At 33.2% G+C, this 17773-nt stretch overlaps 1 protein-coding gene and 1 pseudogene across 1 annotated transcript; both read right to left on the bottom strand.

The window, feature by feature from the left end:
* Positions 1-3996: 3996 nt before the first annotated feature.
* Positions 3997-12351, bottom strand: LOC111992614 (cellulose synthase-like protein E6). Its single transcript, XM_065779813.1, has 8 exons — positions 12076-12351; positions 11048-11369; positions 6130-6270; positions 5893-6024; positions 5536-5748; positions 5204-5428; positions 4763-5110; positions 3997-4670 (listed from the first exon to the last, which is right to left on the bottom strand). The coding sequence occupies exons 1-8, from the start codon at positions 12345-12347 to the stop codon at positions 4125-4127; spliced, it is 2199 nt and encodes a 732-aa protein (XP_065635885.1). The 5' UTR covers positions 12348-12351; the 3' UTR covers positions 3997-4124.
* Positions 12352-15394: 3043 nt separating this feature from the next.
* On the bottom strand, positions 15395-17455 carry LOC111992615 (cellulose synthase-like protein E6; annotated as a pseudogene).
* Positions 17456-17773: the final 318 nt, after the last annotated feature.

The raw sequence follows: 17773 nt of genomic DNA, 5'->3' as shown, positions 1-17773 counted from the left end.
CTCTTGGTCTCTATATCCTTATGTGACGGCCTTTAAAATAAGACTTATATATGTCTAGAGTTGTGAGAAAAAAAAAAAAATATATATATATATATATATACAAGACTAGACCAAATTTCAGAATCTGGAAATTCTAAAATCGTAATTCTCGATAGATCAAGCTTCACATTAAGTCTCGATAGCAAACATCTATCGAGTAATTTGTTGAGACTTAATAAACAACTTTTCTTCACTTGTTTCTTGGATCAATCTTCATGTCTTTAATACTTGACTTAAATAACACATTTCTTGAGGTACTAAACTCATCTTAGATCTACCCAATTACAAGTAAAGTGCATTTTGTCAAAAGATTAGTCAATTACACAAAATATGACCCTAAGGGTGGAACTACACTAGAGGGTGGGGGGACCAAAATTTTGAAAAATGTCACTTTTACTTAAGAATATTAATGAATTTTTTTAATTTTGTGCTTCCCTCCAAATTATGATCTTCCTTCCTTTCAAAAATAAGTGCTAATTATTTTAAATTCTAATATTCAAAAGGATTGTTTTTAAAGAAGCAAAAATTATCTCATAAATGAGGATAGAAATATTGAGTATATTATACAAATGTGTGATTTTTATTTCTATTATAATTATAAAATAAAAGAGTTAAAAATTCCCATATGATACATTCTTTTTGAGAGTGATACAATCTCATATGAAAGAATAACCTCTAATTAAAAGTCATAATGTTAAAAAGTTATGTATTAAAAAAGAATATAAGATTAAGAAGTTTGAAAGGAATATTGAATATTAATCTTCATATGGTGTTAGTTTATTCATTTCTTATAAGAGAAATATAATAGAAACACGTCTGCGGTGGTAAAATTTGGTTTAAAGTCAAATAGATAAAATAATAATGTTGTGAAGCCATCAAAGTAAGGTAGCAAATATAGATATAGAATATATATGATATTATGTTTTATTTATTAATTCTTATTTAAACATGCAATTCATTCATCATTAATAAATATAAAAAAGGTGCACACAATTGTTATTGTAGTTGAATTTTTGGTTTGATTGCATGGCCTCTACGCATATTTGGCATGCAAAGATTGGATAATCTTCATGTACTTGGTAATGGTCTGTTTCTTCTTCTATATGTCTCACTGATGTTTCAACGGCGGGTTTCCCATGACTTGAAAGTTGAAACTACAACTACAATGTAGTTTAATTTTTCTATGAGAGTTCTTGCTTATATAGATGTACGGGTTGAGTTTAGCCTAGTTCTTTTAATCGTATATGATTTGTAGGAAAGTAAGTTAGCAACACATCAATTTCTATGAAGGAATTTACATTGCAAACAAACATGCTTTGGAAGCAAGTCAAAGACTTGCACACCACTCTAAGAAAAAAAAATTCTTATAAGAGTCTAAATACAAGGTACGTATTGGGTATTGAAAGGAATTGTTGACATTTGATTAGATTTCCCCAAATAAATAAGGAATTAAAAAAATAAAAATTATGTTTCAAATAAATAAAGAATTAAAAAAATAAAAATTATGTGAAAAATTGAGAGGCTACCAAAACTTATGTGGCATAATATGAGAGAGTCCAAAAAAATTCAAATTTTTTCAGCTATTATGTATTACGAGTAACCGATTCAGATTCAGATTCAGAGAGAGCTTGGCCCTCCACTGTCTCAATTGTTGGAGATGAAGATGACGATGATGAACGAGTGAGAGGGACCAAACGCATAGGTTCCTTCTTATTCTTCTTCTTCTACTAGTGCTGAATTTGACACTGATTAAGCTCTTATTGTTGGGAGAGCAAGCTGAAACTTGAGGAGCTCTGTAAATCGAAATGGGTTCGAGTAGTAATAGTGCTATATTACTCACTGACACTGTTACTGCATTCATTACTGCTTTTTTCCTATTTTGGACTTCAAAATTTTTGGAGCTGACACAAGTAACACAACAACAAAAACAACAACAGACAACCTTAAAGACTTCGGAGAGAACTAAGGAAGTATGTATGATTTATAGATTGAAAGATTGAATTTGATACGCCATCATCATCATCATCCTATACTTCACTTGTACTTCCCACACTTCTGTCCTCTAATCTTTCCTTCTCTTTCTTTTGTATGTATACCCCTCTACTCGCACGTGCCTAAGGAGAAATATATAATCTTTGTTAATTAGAAAAAGAAAAATAATATTTATTGAACATTCCCCAGGTTTGAGATTAAGTTTTCAAGGAATGAACTTTAGACATATATACTTAAATTAGATTATAGTAAAATTTCATCTACTTAAAAAAAAGTTTTTATAAAAAAGAATGTTTTAGGGCCTATCTGTTAGCCACATTTAAGTATTGTTGTTCAGTTTTCAATATTGTGAAAATAGGTATTTGAGTGTTATAGAAATTAGTCACTAACACGTGGTATGCACGGAAATTTTGGCAATTTTATTTTAATATATTATACATTTTTTTTTCTTTATTAAGTACTAATAAATCAAAAAATGTCAATTAATTTCATATTAACATGATATAATATTATATATGTTATCTCTAGAGTATATATGAACAAATAAATCAAGGTTAATAGTAACTTGATGATTATTTCATAGGTTCATATAACAATTTCTACATTAAAATTGCAATAATATAACAACAAAAACTCACATAAAAAAAATTCGAAAATAATTTGTTTATGCTTGTATGCTTCCACTTCTCATGGATGGAAATCTTCATTACTGTATATGGTTGTATCTTTATATTGTTGTACATTCTGCAGAGGGATTGTATTTTTGTATGTTGTAGTCTCATTTTTCACCTCAAGGCAAAGTTAAACATGGCCCCAAAGAGCAACAAAAAGTTGTTTTCAGGCTCGTAGTAGTGTTTTTTCTTTTCCATGGTACCGTAGATACTCCCAAAAGTGCAGCTTATATGCCTTGAAAAAGGAAATAACTTACTAACTTCCTTGATAATAACAAAAACCTCCCTATGAAAATGTCCACTTAACAAAATAATAATCATATTCTTTAGTTTCACTAATCCGTAGTTGAAGAAAAGTGAAGTTTTAATATTAGAGAAAATACATTTTCCACCAAATTCTTCCTTCACCCTTTTAACAAAATCCTCCATCTTGTAATTGATGCAAACATTAGCTCCACGATCCTTGCAAACAGCTAATTTTTCATTATTCCCTGCCAAACACAATCTAAAATATATTATACATGGAAACTAAACTTATGCATGCATTAGAAGAAAAGTGATATTGGACTGTTAGCAACAATACTAAATTGCAAACAATAAGGAGTGGTGTTTTATATTATATATAGATAGATATAGATTTTCAATTTTAATATAGTGTGAGGAGAGGAAGAGATGGAGTTAGAAAGCCAAAATTTGGCGTTAGGAAGCTGAGGGGTTGCCATTTGAGATTATAACTGTGGAACACAAAGAGTTGCTATTTGAAATTGTAACTGTGGAATACAAAGGGTTGTCGTTTGAAATTGTAACCAGGAAAGAGATAGGGTTGGGAATTATTTTCTTTTTATTAGGATTTTTAAATTTAGAAAATTATTTTCAAATTGTAGGACAAATTCAGGGAAAAAATAATAATGACATGGCTGCTGATGTGACTCAGTCTAAATGTAACAACATTAAATGTTATGCTTCAGCTTTTAGTAATATATAGACTAGTTGTTAACATGTGTGATGCACTGGATAGTTAACAGTTGTTAGATATCTTCACTATTCGATATTTATAATATGAAACAAAGATATGCATTTTTTTTTTTAAATAATCATATTGTGTTCTTATAAGATGAAACAAATGCACACTACTTATGTTTCTACCATGTTTAAACTTTTATGAAACATGGAACAACAAAATTCAATAACTTAATGACAAAAGAAAATTTTAAGTTCCACCAAGGCTTTTAGGGTGGTAATAGAAAAATAACATTCTATGACACAAAGTATCCATCCAACAAAACTAAAGTGGCAAACATGAGAATTGAAAAATAAAGATAAAAATAAAATCATAATATATTTTTACAGTTATTCTGAAAAGATATGGTCCCATCAGAGTATATCTTAGCCAACAAAAGTTTTGCGAGACAAACTTAGGAATTAGTATACGGCTATAGCACAAGCCAATAGCGCAAACATAGTTGATTGGTATGTTACAGAGGTGGGCAGGCTAGCAACGTCTTTCCTGAAGAAAAGACCTTGGTAAATAGGAAGGTTGATAAAAACTAGCAGACCACATAGAAGAATCTGTAATGCAAATTGTTCCCTAACCAAAGTTTCCACATCTGCAATCACCCACTTCAATCCGCTGACGAAACAAATGGCATTTAGCAATGCAAGTGTTGCTAAAATGGTAAACATTTGAGAAGTAGTACCAAACTCCATGACCTCTTGCTCATATCTCTGTGACACATTATCATCAGCCACTTTTGTTGTGATGACAAAGGTTGAATTTGTAAACCCCAGTCGTTTTAGGATATAGTCCAAGAAGCCAAAGAAGTAGGAAGTTGTTCTTTTATATAACCACATCCTTTGATCATTCCACCAACCCTTGAATGTGCCCCCAAACCAAACAAATTCTCCTAGGCTGTATGCACGATGGACAATGATGACAAATACAAATGCTAGTACCCATGAGTTTGTAATCTGTCAGTGCAAGAGCAAGATGATTATATTCTTAGAAGATAATTTAACAACAATAATAGGCAATTTCGTCTTACGAAATAAAAATCTCCTACCTCAGGAAACAAGGATATGCCTCTAAGCAAGCATAGAGATGGCACAATAACATAGTATAATGTAGCTAAGCAATTTGCAGCCCATAGCAAATTCATACAATAGGTAAGTTGAAGCTTTAGGGGAATCTTTTTATATCCAAGCACAAAGGGACAATGCCTAGAGGCAAATATATGAAAATCACCCTCAGACCATCTTTTGTGTTGTACAAGGGACTGGAGAAGAGTTGTGGGAGCAAGTCCTAGGAAACCCTTCCTTTCTGGAGTGAAATATATGGATCTCCATCCTCGACATTGCACGGCTATTCCTGTTAATACATCTTCCACTGCACAGTCATACTTCAAGCCCATCTGCAAATAAGTGTATAGGAGGTTCAAATGAATTGTACACACATCATAAATAAGTATGTAGGAGGTTCAAATGAATTGAACACACATAGAGACCTCTTTTCCCCATTGAGTGTTCTCTTCATAGCTACAACTTGCAAGGACTTTGCATGTCTCTTCTAATACACTTGTACTATCCTCTACACTTCTATTTCTCCATCTCTTCCAATCTGCATTATATATCTTGCTATACTCTTGCCCAGAAAGAGTCTCTCTTCTGTGGAAGCACCCAGTACCAAAATAGCAAGGCCCGCCATTCCCATCAAATCCTGGCATCTCCAGCTTTGTTGCAATGTATACCATAGGAATAAATTTTGTTATAATATCTTCTCAAGTTAGGGGTACACATTTTCAATTCAACAAATTGAAATCAATTTTTTGATGCTTACCTCCATTAATACATTCAAGGAACTACTATAAACATCATTTTTTGTAAGGTTCTCGAAGGCTTGTGGAAATTGTACGAAGCCAACTTCATTTCCCTTTTCTTCATCCATAAAAAAGCATAAAGCATCTCTAATTGACATTGAATTGTTTGAGTACATGTCGCAATCCACGTTAAGAATTATTGGACTGTTGCTTATCCTCGATGACACCCTTATCTAGTATTATTTTATTATGAAGAATAATTATGATTACAAAATACTTAAAAAATAATAATAACATATGGATTTTATGGCTATTGAGAGTTGAGACTACAAAAAATAAAACTAGCTTGGTCAAGCATTTTATGATATATGGCTTACCAATGCATTCATGGCTCCTGCCTTAAAATGGTGGTGGTATTGGGGTCTCTTTTCACGTGACAGGTATACTAAAGTAGGCAAAGTTTGTCCTTGAATGTCCATAGCCTCAAACTCTCTCCCATCAATAAGTATCTACAAATTAGTTAATATTAATTAACTAAGCCATGAAATAAATATTTTTAAAAACATTCAAGTATATTCAATTCATGAGAAAAAAAACTTATATACGGTATGTACTTGAAGAATTGTTTGATGGTGACATCGGCTTGAAACAAATATCCACTCATTGAATCCCTTGTGTGCTTTGCTTATTTCTTCGGATATTTGACCTAGTTTTGTGGTGTTTTCAATCCGTTTCTTCATTTCTTCATATAACATCTACATACAACATGAAACTTGCATGATTTTATTCTTTAGCACACGTTTTTGAATTGAAAAATAAAGAAAAGAAGAAAATTGACATGACATTTATAAGCTTATTTTCAACCTAATCCCAAAATAGATACAAAATAAGAGCAACCACATCAGTAAGTGTAAAAGTTTTCTTTTATTTTACACAAAAAAACTTACTTTTTCTATTTTACACACCCTTACAAAACATCCTCATCAGTCTATCTATTCTACACATTTATTCAATAAAATATTCATTCTTTTATAAATTTTTATTATTTCCTCACTCACTACCCCTCTCTCCCATACCCAACACTATCAAAAAAATGCTAAAATATTATATGCACAAGCTACAGTAACTATGCATATATGCACAGTTACTGTAATACTTGTGCATTTATGCACAATTTTACACCCACTGGTGTGGGTGTTTTTTCAGTCAAAATGTGCTTATCTCAATACTTTTTCTATTTTGCACTATTTTGCACTTACCGATACTAGTGCTCTAAATAGATAACTTTGCAAAAGACAAGTATCAAAACGATTTAAAATAAGTATGACAATCTTCCTAGAAGTCTTTAGATGGGTTAATAATGACGGGTTCTAAACTTCTAATTGAAGGATAATATGAAAAGTTAAGTTGATAAATGATTGCATTTTTGGATGCTTTCATAGGTTTTGAGACGAATTATGATTATAACATCGTATTTATATATAAAAGTAAGAACCTTATGAGTGCAAATATAAGGTTCTATCACAGAACATATTTTTTATTTATAATTCTCTCATTTGACATTCCATCTCATTTTTCGATTAGTTCTATGTATCAATCTTCTTTGAAAGAGATAGAGGTATTATTCATTTAGCTTTCTATCCAAGTAAAGGTTTTTAATGAATTAATTTATTTAATCTTTTACCTAAGCAAAGATTTTAATAATTTTTAAAGTTTAAAATTTATTCGTATTCAAAGGTAAATAATTTATTTCTTTAGTGTTAATATTTTAATAAAATTTTTGGACAACGACTTAGCAGGGATAGATATTGTGCACCATAAATGGTTGCCAAAGTGCAAATGCCACGTGTGTGAACAAATGTTTTGACTGATAAATTACTTTCAAAATAAAAGGTGTCTAGCATGTGTTTTCTCAAGTTGCCGACTAATAATTTGTTCTACACGTTTATTCATTCGAAGGTACAATAGCCTCAAACTTTGTCATTTGGGGTGTTAATTGAGTAGAAAATTGGATACTCTTCATTTAATCTTTCACATTAGCAAATTTTTTAATCATTTGCTAACTATATTTAGTTTTTTTTTTTTTTTTTTTCAGCAAAAAATAATATTGTTTTATTTAATATTATTTTTTCTTTTTTAGAAACATTTGCATTCATTTATGTATTATTTTTGTAGGTGGTCCACTAAATTAATATAAAAGAAATTTAATATGTTTTCTTTTTCTCACGAAAAGTGGGGAGGGAGGATTTAGATTTGGTTCTTCCTGGAAAAGTATATGGTTATTATTTAAGTTTATATCAAAAACAATTTATTTGAAATATGACGCTCATGTTCAAGTTTAGTTGCTTTAGCAATGATTTAAACAAAAACTAGCAAAACAAAAAGCAAAATATAGAAAATATTGTGCAATTACGTCAGTAAAAATAAACAAATATTTGAATTTATTCAATAACATGTTCATAGTTCATAAACTGAATTATATGAATTATTGATAATTCACAGTTCTATTTTTCCTCTCTTTTTTAATGACATCTAGTATATAATTAATGGCTTGTTTGGAAGTTTAGAGAGGAGGGAGAGTAGAGGGGAGTAGAGGGAAGGGGAGTAGTGGGGAGGAGAGTAGAGGAGAATGATTCACCTCCACCTTATTTGGATGTTTTTAAAATTAGTAAGGGGAAGGGAGTAATTAGCCCTTCCCCTTGTGTAATTTTGTTAATATAATAAGGGTAAATTAGGTAATTTACTTGGTCAATAGTTTATATACTCTACTCCCCCTCTAAATCTCTCCAATTTGGGGGAATTAAAATTGGGGGGCTAGAGGGAGTCCAAACCCCTCCAAACTCCTCCAAACTCCTCCGAACCCCTCCCCCTCATTCTTTAAAAAACTTCCAAATAAGGTAATTGCATTACTCTCCCTCCCTCTACTCTACTCCCCCTCCCTTTTTAAACATCTAAACATGCCATAAAAGAAATGTTAACGGATGCTTTAGAGTAATGGTTAACAATCTATTTAAAGAAAGTATTTATGGGAGAAAGACAAGCAATTAATATTTTAACAGTTTTTTTCATTTTCCATAAAGGTGGTGCCAAAACTTTTCTAAAACAGATTAATTATTGTCCTAAGGGCATTCGTTAGCATCACCTATTAATATCAAATATAATATGTGGAATAATTTTTTTTTTTGACAGTAAAACGATAGGAATAAGTAGTAATTATACATGGGGATACCCATTTCTTCCTCAAAGTCAGTAATTAGCTAGCTATTATATACGTAGAAAAATCATAATTCCTACCTACTTGTTTGTTTATATATATAGTAACTTTGAGTTGCCTCAACCTGCACTTCCGATATATAATAACTATTTGAGCAGTCAAAACCATTTCCAAACCATGACTTATTATCGTAGAAGATAATAACAAACAATCAAACACCAAGAAGCTACTTAAAAGGTGAGCATTCATTAACAATGAGTTTTCCACGCAAATGTTTGGGGCAGCTGGGACCATGTTTTCTCTAGAAAAAAACATCCTGATATTTATATTTGATTCGTTTCTGGATTGAACAAGTTGCAAAGGCCAACACCAAAAAATCAATGCACAGTGACAACCGACTGGAGGATTTTGATGGTATTAATTTTGGAGGGTCCCGTTGAATTATGTCGTATGCTCTCTTTTCTTGTTTATCTTCTAACTGGTGACACTGTTTTGGTAACTTTTTTTTCCAAACATGGACAGGGAGGGACTATAGAAATAAATGAATTGAAAATGATCAGAATTTTTAGACGGAAGACAAATTTTGTATATGTGTGTGTGGCTGTGCTTGTAAGACAAATCATGACAAAATTTGATTTTGACAAGTACCCCGCATAAATAGAAGTGTTAGACATATATTATATATTTCCAACAGTGGAGACCTTATATTGGGGTCATTGTAATGCAAAATGTTTAGTGTCAATATATAATCATATAAGAGCTTTTTCATTGTGAATGTAGGTCGTCAAGCCGGATCACGTAAACTTTTATATGTGCTATCTCTCCTTTACTTCTGTTAACATTATTATTCAATCATAATCACACAACAATTTTAACAAGAAGTATCAGTTATCTTAGCTACATTGAAATTCTGTGTGGCTGAAATAAATACTGACTCATTCTACATTCATATTGATGTAGCTGATGGGCCCCACACCCACAAAAGGTCTTATTCTTTATTTTAATAAACAACAGAAGAATCTAAATCGGTAAATACCAATTCTTGGTTAATTACTAATTGCTGTAAATGATATTTGACCGGGGTTGAGTAGTTTGAGTAGTAGCACTTTAATGAATGTGTTGTGTCCATAATAATAGACTCATCAAAGCCTCCTTGTGATACACATGGTACTATCTTTACTGTCATGTGGTGTGAGATCTATAAATTCACACTAAAAATTCATTTTTCATTTGTTTTTAAAAAAAAAAAAAAAATCCTTGGGTTTCCCTTGCATTTTCTATCTTAATCACGGGAATCAATATTCAAATGCCAATTATTGCTCAACAAAAGAACATTAAACTCCATGTACCCGAGAATAATACTTTTCCTAGAATATACAACACCCCATATGATTGGAAAACGAAGGGAAATATGTATAAGTTTATTTGACTCCTATGCCCAATAGATTGGGAGAGCACAATGCTGATAAAATTAAAAATGGGTTAAAATAAGAAAAAGAAAAAAGAGAGACATATACCCGGGAGACCACAGCAACAAAACTCTTGACTTGTATTTGCAGCATATTGCCCAAGTAGCATCCTTGCTTCTATGCACGGTAATTCAACAGTCTACTAGTAATTAATAATTTTCACTACAGTTTTTTTTTTTTTTTTTAACAGTTATTCACTTTATTCTCCTTAGTCATGTTACTCTAGCTAGCAAGGTCTATTAAATATATATAGTTGAAGGTGAACAAATTTAAACCGCAGATGTCTATGTTACAAATACCAAAATGTATCTACCAGTTATGCTATAAAGCTAATTTATATGATCAAAGAAATAGTAAGATCTTAACACTGAAGTGTCTTTTTTTTTTTTTTTCTTTTTTTTCTTTTTTTTTTTTTTTCATATGAAATGACGAGGGTTGTACCATCAAACAATAAATGGTGTTTTGCAAATGAGGAGAGCATGATAGCATGAGATGTACCTTGACAGTTGACCACTCCTTGGCCATGACAGGCTCCCCAAGTGGCTCAACAGCTGTGCGGAAATAAGCCTCCGGCGATCTTGGTTCTACTTTGAACTTCTTGCAAAACGGCAGCCAAATCTTTGAGAAACGTGAGGCCTCTAGCATTTATATATATATATATATGATCTAAGAAATAGTAAAATGTTAATAACCTTAAAGTGGAGGTTTTTTTTTTTCTTTTTCTTTTTTTCAATTAAAATGATGAGGGTCGTCTTATTTTATCCAACAATGAATGGTGTTTTGCAAATAATGAGGAGAGCATGATAGCAAGAGATGTACCTTAATTTTACCCAAAAAAAAGAGATGTACCTTAACAGTTGACCACTCCTTGGCCAAGACAGGCTCCCCAAGTGGCTCAACAGTTGTGCGGAAATAAGCCTCCAGCGATGTTGGTTCTACTTTGAACTTCTTGCAAAACGGCAGCCAAATCTTTGAGAAACGTGAGGCCTCTAGCATAGCATAAAACGTCAAATCTGAACCAACATCATCTGATAGATAAACGTTTAGCTTCTCAGGTGGATAGTCATAAGCCATGACTGATAGGATTGTGTTTATCACCATAACTGGTGGTTCTATCACAGGGTCTGCGGTGCACACGAATATGTCTATGCTAGGCAAAGCTTTTTCGTATCTGTTTATTATATATATACAATCACACTCAGCAAGAAAAGCATGTAATACACAAACGCATACATAGAAAATCAAGTTTGCATGCGATATTTATAAGCTTGCTAGGCATGTGAAACAGAGAGATATACCTGTGAGAGAGGCGAACTTTGAAAGTGTTACGATAGATGGGATTCCATCGGACAACCGTAGTGACAAACCAATAAAAACAAAACCAAAGCTCTGAGAAAAACAATCCCATCCATGCCCATCTTCCTGGTTCTCCTTTTTCTGGTATGTGACTCGGCCTTTATGCGAAGATGAAGCATGTTCCCACGAAAATTAAAAGTGAACAGAATTGGAAAAGGATTCGTCCCTTTGCTGACTTTGTTTCAAAAAGAGGAAGATTATCACCTTTTGCCATCTCTCTCACTCTTTCTAGCTCCTATGGTGCTTTCAATGAGTTACACTGCATTTATATATGAGATTAAATTCTGTAAGGATGGGGTGTAAAACCTATGTTTTACACCATCCAATAAGTGATTGCCACATCAGCATTTTACTTAAAATTTATTAAAATTCAATACATCCTACCACACCTAATAACATCTCGATAGATTCCCAATTTGGTTGGATTTATATATGGGTATTAGAATTGATTGAGTTAAAATCAAGTTTGCATGCAATATATATAAGCTAGCTAGGCAGGCATGTGAAACAGAAAGATATACCTGTGAGAGAGGCGATCTTTGAAAGTGTTACGATAGATGGGGTTCCATCGGACAACCGTAGTGACAAACCAATAAAAACAAAACCAAAGCTCTGAGAAAAACAATCCCATCCAAGCCCATCTTCCCGGTTCTCCTTTCGCTGGTATGTGGCTCAGTCTATATGCAAAGATGAAGCATATACCCACGAAAATTAAAAGTGAATAGAATTGGAAAAGGATTCGTCCCTTTGCTAACTTTGTTGCAAAAAGAGGAAGATTTTCATCTTTTGCCATCCCTCGCTCTTTCTCCTATGGTGCTTTAGGTGAGTTACACAGGATGTATATAGTACTGCCAAAAGTTAAAAAAAAAAAAAAAGAAAAGAGGGGAAAAAGGCATGTATAATAGGAGCCAAGTAGAAAAGTAGATAAGACGCATGAGAGTAGGATTGATTGACCAAAGGGTAATTGTTAATGCACACCTTATTACGACACACCGTACACACAAATAACCAGGACAGCTAGAGCAAGTAAAAATTTGTGGAAAGATTTAAATGGGAGCAGCTAGAGCTGGTTGAAGTCAAAGTTGGATATTATCAACTTTGATAAACTAACAAAACAAGGAGAGAGAGAGAGAGAGAGAGAGAGTGAGAGGTTCAAATGACAGGAAAATGATGGTGCCTGCGATATTGCAAACAAATATGAGGCTATTGTACAAGGTTCAACCCAATCACGATAAAATAAATTTGAGTTTGTGTGGGTTATCATGGGATAAGAAACTTGCGTTCAAATTCTAATTGCACAAAAACAAAGCTCTCAAAAGCCATTTTGCTAGAGTAAAGTAGTTGTTCGGTAAATGTATTTAAGTATTGGTGTTCAAAATAACGTGAAAATTGTTGTTTACAAAGTAGCGTGAAAACACGCATTTAAAGTACTTATAATGTAAAAAATATGTTTATAACCATGTTTCAACCAAATTGTGTGTTTGATATGCCAAATTGTGTGTTTGATATGTGGATGTGTTTTTTTTTTTTTTTAAGTGATAACATGTATAGTAAAAGTATACTATTTTATTTAAGGAAAAAAAGAGAGAAAGAGAGAGAGAAGGACAAAAGATGAAAACCTGTGAGAGTTCCAATTATGTTTGGTCTTGTCAAGTGAGTCTTACGATTTTCAACTTATTTACAAAAAGGGTATTCTACAATGTTACTTGAACATTAAAAACTGATATGGATAAGTTTTTAAAATACATGTTTTAAATACCATAATTTGAAAATTGTAACTCAAAATACTCTCTATATATCATTCTTACCATACACTTAAAATAAAATAAAAAATAAAAAAATAAAACATTTAAAAAAAATAAAAAAATAAAAAACACTGAAACTGTTATTTGAAATCTACTACCAAATAGGCCATATTTCACTCAAACTTTGTTCGAGTTTAGAGTAGAGCGCAAAAAATTTGAGGTTTAAAAAATTTGTAAGATTATGTATAAATGTGCTTTAAGTGAGGGATGACTATTTTAATGTCTAATAACAGTTTTTAACAATATTTTGAAAGTTGTGATTCGCCAATTGTATCTTTTCATTGGTATCTTTTCATTGACTATTCATATAAATATATTTGGTTTTTTACTTCATAATATACACATATACAAGGAAATTCTAGAATTCTCAGCTATTGATATTTGTAGAATTTAGGCGCTTATTGTCTCTTAGAAATAATTTGTTAGGAACCTTATAACTAACTATCTTTTGATTTGGAGCAAATATTGTCTTAAAGATAGTTACTCAATGATAGTTGATAACATTATTGTAGAAAATGTGTATACTAAGCCCTACGAAAATCTCGACGACCTACTTACATGTGGTCATGAAGATATTCTTTGTTAGTTTGGCTGAACCATGTATGTCTCTTTGGGTAGACCTTGCATATGTGGAAATTAAGGGCTGTCCACGAGTCGGGCCGGGTCGGTTTTGGACCTAACCCGGACCCGACCTGTCGACGTCGGGTGGGAGGCGGAGGGACCCGAAACCAACCACCGGCGTCAATCGATCGAGTTGGTTACGGGTTCGATGATGATCGGGTCGGTTCGGTCGGTGGAGAGAGTCGCCAGATCTTGCAAATGTCGCCTGGATCTTCGAAAACTTCGCCAGAATCTGCAAAAACTTCACCGGAATCTGCAAAAACTCACTCCATTTGCACTGAAAATCGCCGAGATAACGAGATCACCACCGCATTTGGACGGAGAACTTGAGATCTCCACTCGATCTGGGCGGAAATCGCAAGATCTACACCGGATTTGGGCGAAGAACTCAAGATCTCCACTGGATCTGGGCATAGAAAGGGAGATCTCCACTAAAACTGGGCTGATTTGAGAGAGAAAAGGAGGAAAATCTCGCGAAATCTACCTATTCTTCGGTCGGGTCGGTTCCGGCGAGTTAAGAGGAGTGAAACCGAAACTCGAACTGAAAAGGGTCGGGTTTCGTTGGACAAAACTGTCACCGACCGCGACGATGCTTGGATCGGTCGGCTTTTAGTTCGGGTGGCGGAGGGTCGAGCGGTTCCGGCGGGTTGAGCGGGTCTAGGACACCCCACAATGGAATGCTTAGGCCAATAGCTAGGGACGAGGGTTGGCATTAGGCTCAAGTATAAATTGGGCATGGTGACCCATTTGAGCTATATTGTGGGCCCATTTGACATGCCCCCCCAATTACATACGCAATATCAGGTTTTTTGCAAGATATGTTAGTGGAAAACAAATATTCCTTCACACCTTTCTAATATAGTTTTGACTAATTATGGATAATTTCTTAATAAAAGTTTATGGTACTTTTTCTCTTAAAACACAAATTGTCTTCTCTGCCATTACAGTATTTTAGGAGATACTAGTCACTAAAGTTTGCAAGATTTCCAACTCTAGCCAGCCAAATTCAGCATTTAGTTCTATTTGTTGATTTTTTAGTGCCACAAATTTGAGATCTATATATATATGTTTTTAATAAATTTGGATTTAGATTAAGTATTCTCAACTTAAACTTTTTTTTTTCCCTTACCATCTTAAATAAATGGACAAAAGTGGACTAAAATAGACCGAAATGAACCAAAATGCATTGAATAGATTGAAATGCTATGTTGATATGACTCAATATGAACGTAGTAACAATAAATACTAAGTTTCAGTTTCTAGGTACTAATAGATAGATTTGAATAATGAAGCAAAAAGAAAAGTACATAAATCAAATTCTAATCAATTCCAATAATTATTTTGACAATATATGGTTCCATCAAATTAACCATATCTTAACCAACAGAAGTTTTGCGAGACACAAACATAGAAATTAATATAGGGTTATTGCACAAGCCAATAAAGCAAATATAGTTGATTTGAATGTTACTGAGGTGGGCAGGCTAGCAACGTCTTTCCTGAAGAAAAGACCTTGGTAAACTGGAAGGTTGATGAGAACTAGCAGACCACATAGAAGAATCTGCAATGCAAATCGTTCCTAAAACAAAATTTCCACATCTGCAATGACCCTCTTCAATGCACCGAGGAAACAAAAGGCGTTTAGCAAAGCAAGGGTTGCTAAAATGGTAAACATTGGAGAAGAAGTACCAAACTCCATGACCTCTTGCTCATATCTCTGTGACACATCATCATCAACCACCTTTGTTGTGATGACAAAGGTAGACTTTGAAAACTCCAGTTGTTTTAGGATATAGTCCAACAAGCCAAAGAAGTAGGAAGTTGTTCTTTTATATAGCCACATCCTTTGATCATTCCACCAACCCTTGAACGTGCCCCCAAACCGAATAAATTCTCCAAGGCTGTAACTACGGTGAAGAAAGATGACAAATACAAATGCTAGGACCCATGAGCTTGAAATCTGCTAGTGCAAGAACAATATATTCTTAGAAGATAATTTAGCAACAATAATACACAACTTCAATTCAAGAAATAAAAGTCTCTTACATGTGAAAATAAGGATATGCCTCTAAGCAAGCATAGAGATGGCACAGTAACATAGTAAAACGTAGTCAAGCAATTTGGAGCCCATAGCAAGTAGATACAGTATGAAAGTTGAAGTTTTAGGGGAATCTTTTTATATCCAAGCACAAAGGGACAATTCCTGGAGGCAAATATATGAAAATCACCTTCAGACCATCTTTTGTGTTGTACAAGTGATTGTAGTAGTGTTGTGGGAGCAACTCCTAGAAAGCTCTTCCTTTCTGGATTGAAATATGTGGATCTCCAACCTCGACATTGGATGGCTAATCCTGTTAATAAATCTTCCACTGCACAGTCATACTTCAAACCCATCTGCAAATAAGTGTATAGAAGATTCAAATGAATTGTACACATACACACACATCACAAATAAGCATATAGGTGGTTCAAATGATTGAACACACACACACCTCTTTTCCCCACTTAGAGTTCTCTTCATAGCTAGAACTTGCAAGGACTTGGCATTTCTCTTCTAGTACACTTGTACTCTCCTCTACACTTCTCTTGCTATACTTTTGCCCAGAAAGAGTCTCTCTTTTGTGGAAGCACCCAGTACCAATATAGCAAGATCCTCCATTCCCATGATATCCTGGCATCTCCATCTTTGTTTCAATGTGTAGCACGATAGAAATTTCGTTAAAATCTTTTCTAGTCAAGGGTATGCCTTTTCAATTCAACATATTGAAATCACTAAAAGTTATTTTTTGATGCTTACCTCCATTATTACATTCAAGGAACTACTGTAAACATCATTTTTTGTTAAGTTCTCGAATGCTTGTGGAAATTGTACAAAGCCAACTTCATTTCCCTTTTCTTCATCCATAAAAAAGCATAAAGCTTCTCTAACTGACTTTGAATTATTTGAGTATATATCGCAATCCACGTTAAGAATTATTGGACTATTGCTTATCTTTGATGACACCCTTATCTAATTTTTTTTATTAGGAAAGATGATTATGAGTATAACATACTAACAAACTAAGAATTAGCTTGGTGAAGCATTTTGCATGCAGATATGATGTATGGTTTACCATTGCATTCATGGCTCCTGCCTTAAAATGGTGGTGGTATTGGGGTCTCTTTTCACGTGCGAAGTATACCAAGGTAGGTAAAGGTTGTCCTTGAATGTCGACAGCCTCGGAGTCTCTCCCATCAGTAAGTATCTACAAATTATTTATTATTAATTAATTAACTAAGCCATGCAATCGAATAAAATTTAAATACTAAAGTATATTCAATTCATGAGACAGAGAATATAAGTATGTACTTGAAGAATTGTTTGATGGTCACGTCGGCTTGCAACCAATATCCACTCATTGAATCCCTTGTGTTCTTTGCTTATCTCTTCAGATATTCGACCTAGTTTTGTGATGTTTTCAATCCGTTTCTTCATGTCTTCATAATAGTTCATATAACATCTACATACAACATGAAATACGATTTTAGTTTTTAGCACACGTACATGAATTCAAAAATAAAGTAAAGAAGAAAATTTACAAGATGTTTGTCTATTGATTTTCAACCTAATCCCAAAATAGGTACAAAATAAATAGATGACTTTGCAAATGAGAGGTATCAAAAAGATACAAAATAAATATAACAATCTTCCTAGAAGCCTTTTGATGGGTTTATAATGGTGGGTTGTAATTGAAGGATGATATGGAAATTAAGTTAAGTAGATAAATGATTTTATTTTTGGTTGCTTTCATAT

This window comes from Quercus suber, unplaced genomic scaffold (assembly GCF_002906115.3).
Source record: "Quercus suber isolate HL8 unplaced genomic scaffold, Cork oak 2.0 scaffold_218, whole genome shotgun sequence".
NCBI lineage: Eukaryota > Viridiplantae > Streptophyta > Magnoliopsida > Fagales > Fagaceae > Quercus > Quercus suber.
Note: the sequence above shows the minus strand (reverse complement) of the source record. Positions and strands in the feature narration are given on the sequence as shown.

Bases quoted from the DNA above. Each gene is read 5' to 3' on its own strand.
- LOC111992614 (XM_065779813.1), bottom strand. From the start codon at position 12,347: ATGGCAAAAGATGAAAATCTTCCTCTTTTTGCAACAAAGTTAGCAAAG. The intron at 6,025-6,129 runs GTACATACCGTA...ACTAATTTGTAG, and splicing joins ACCATCAAACAATTCTTCAA to ATACTTATTGATGGGAGAGA. The intron at 5,111-5,203 runs GTCTCTATGTGT...ACTTATTTGCAG, and splicing joins ACACTCAATGGGGAAAAGAG to ATGGGCTTGAAGTATGACTG.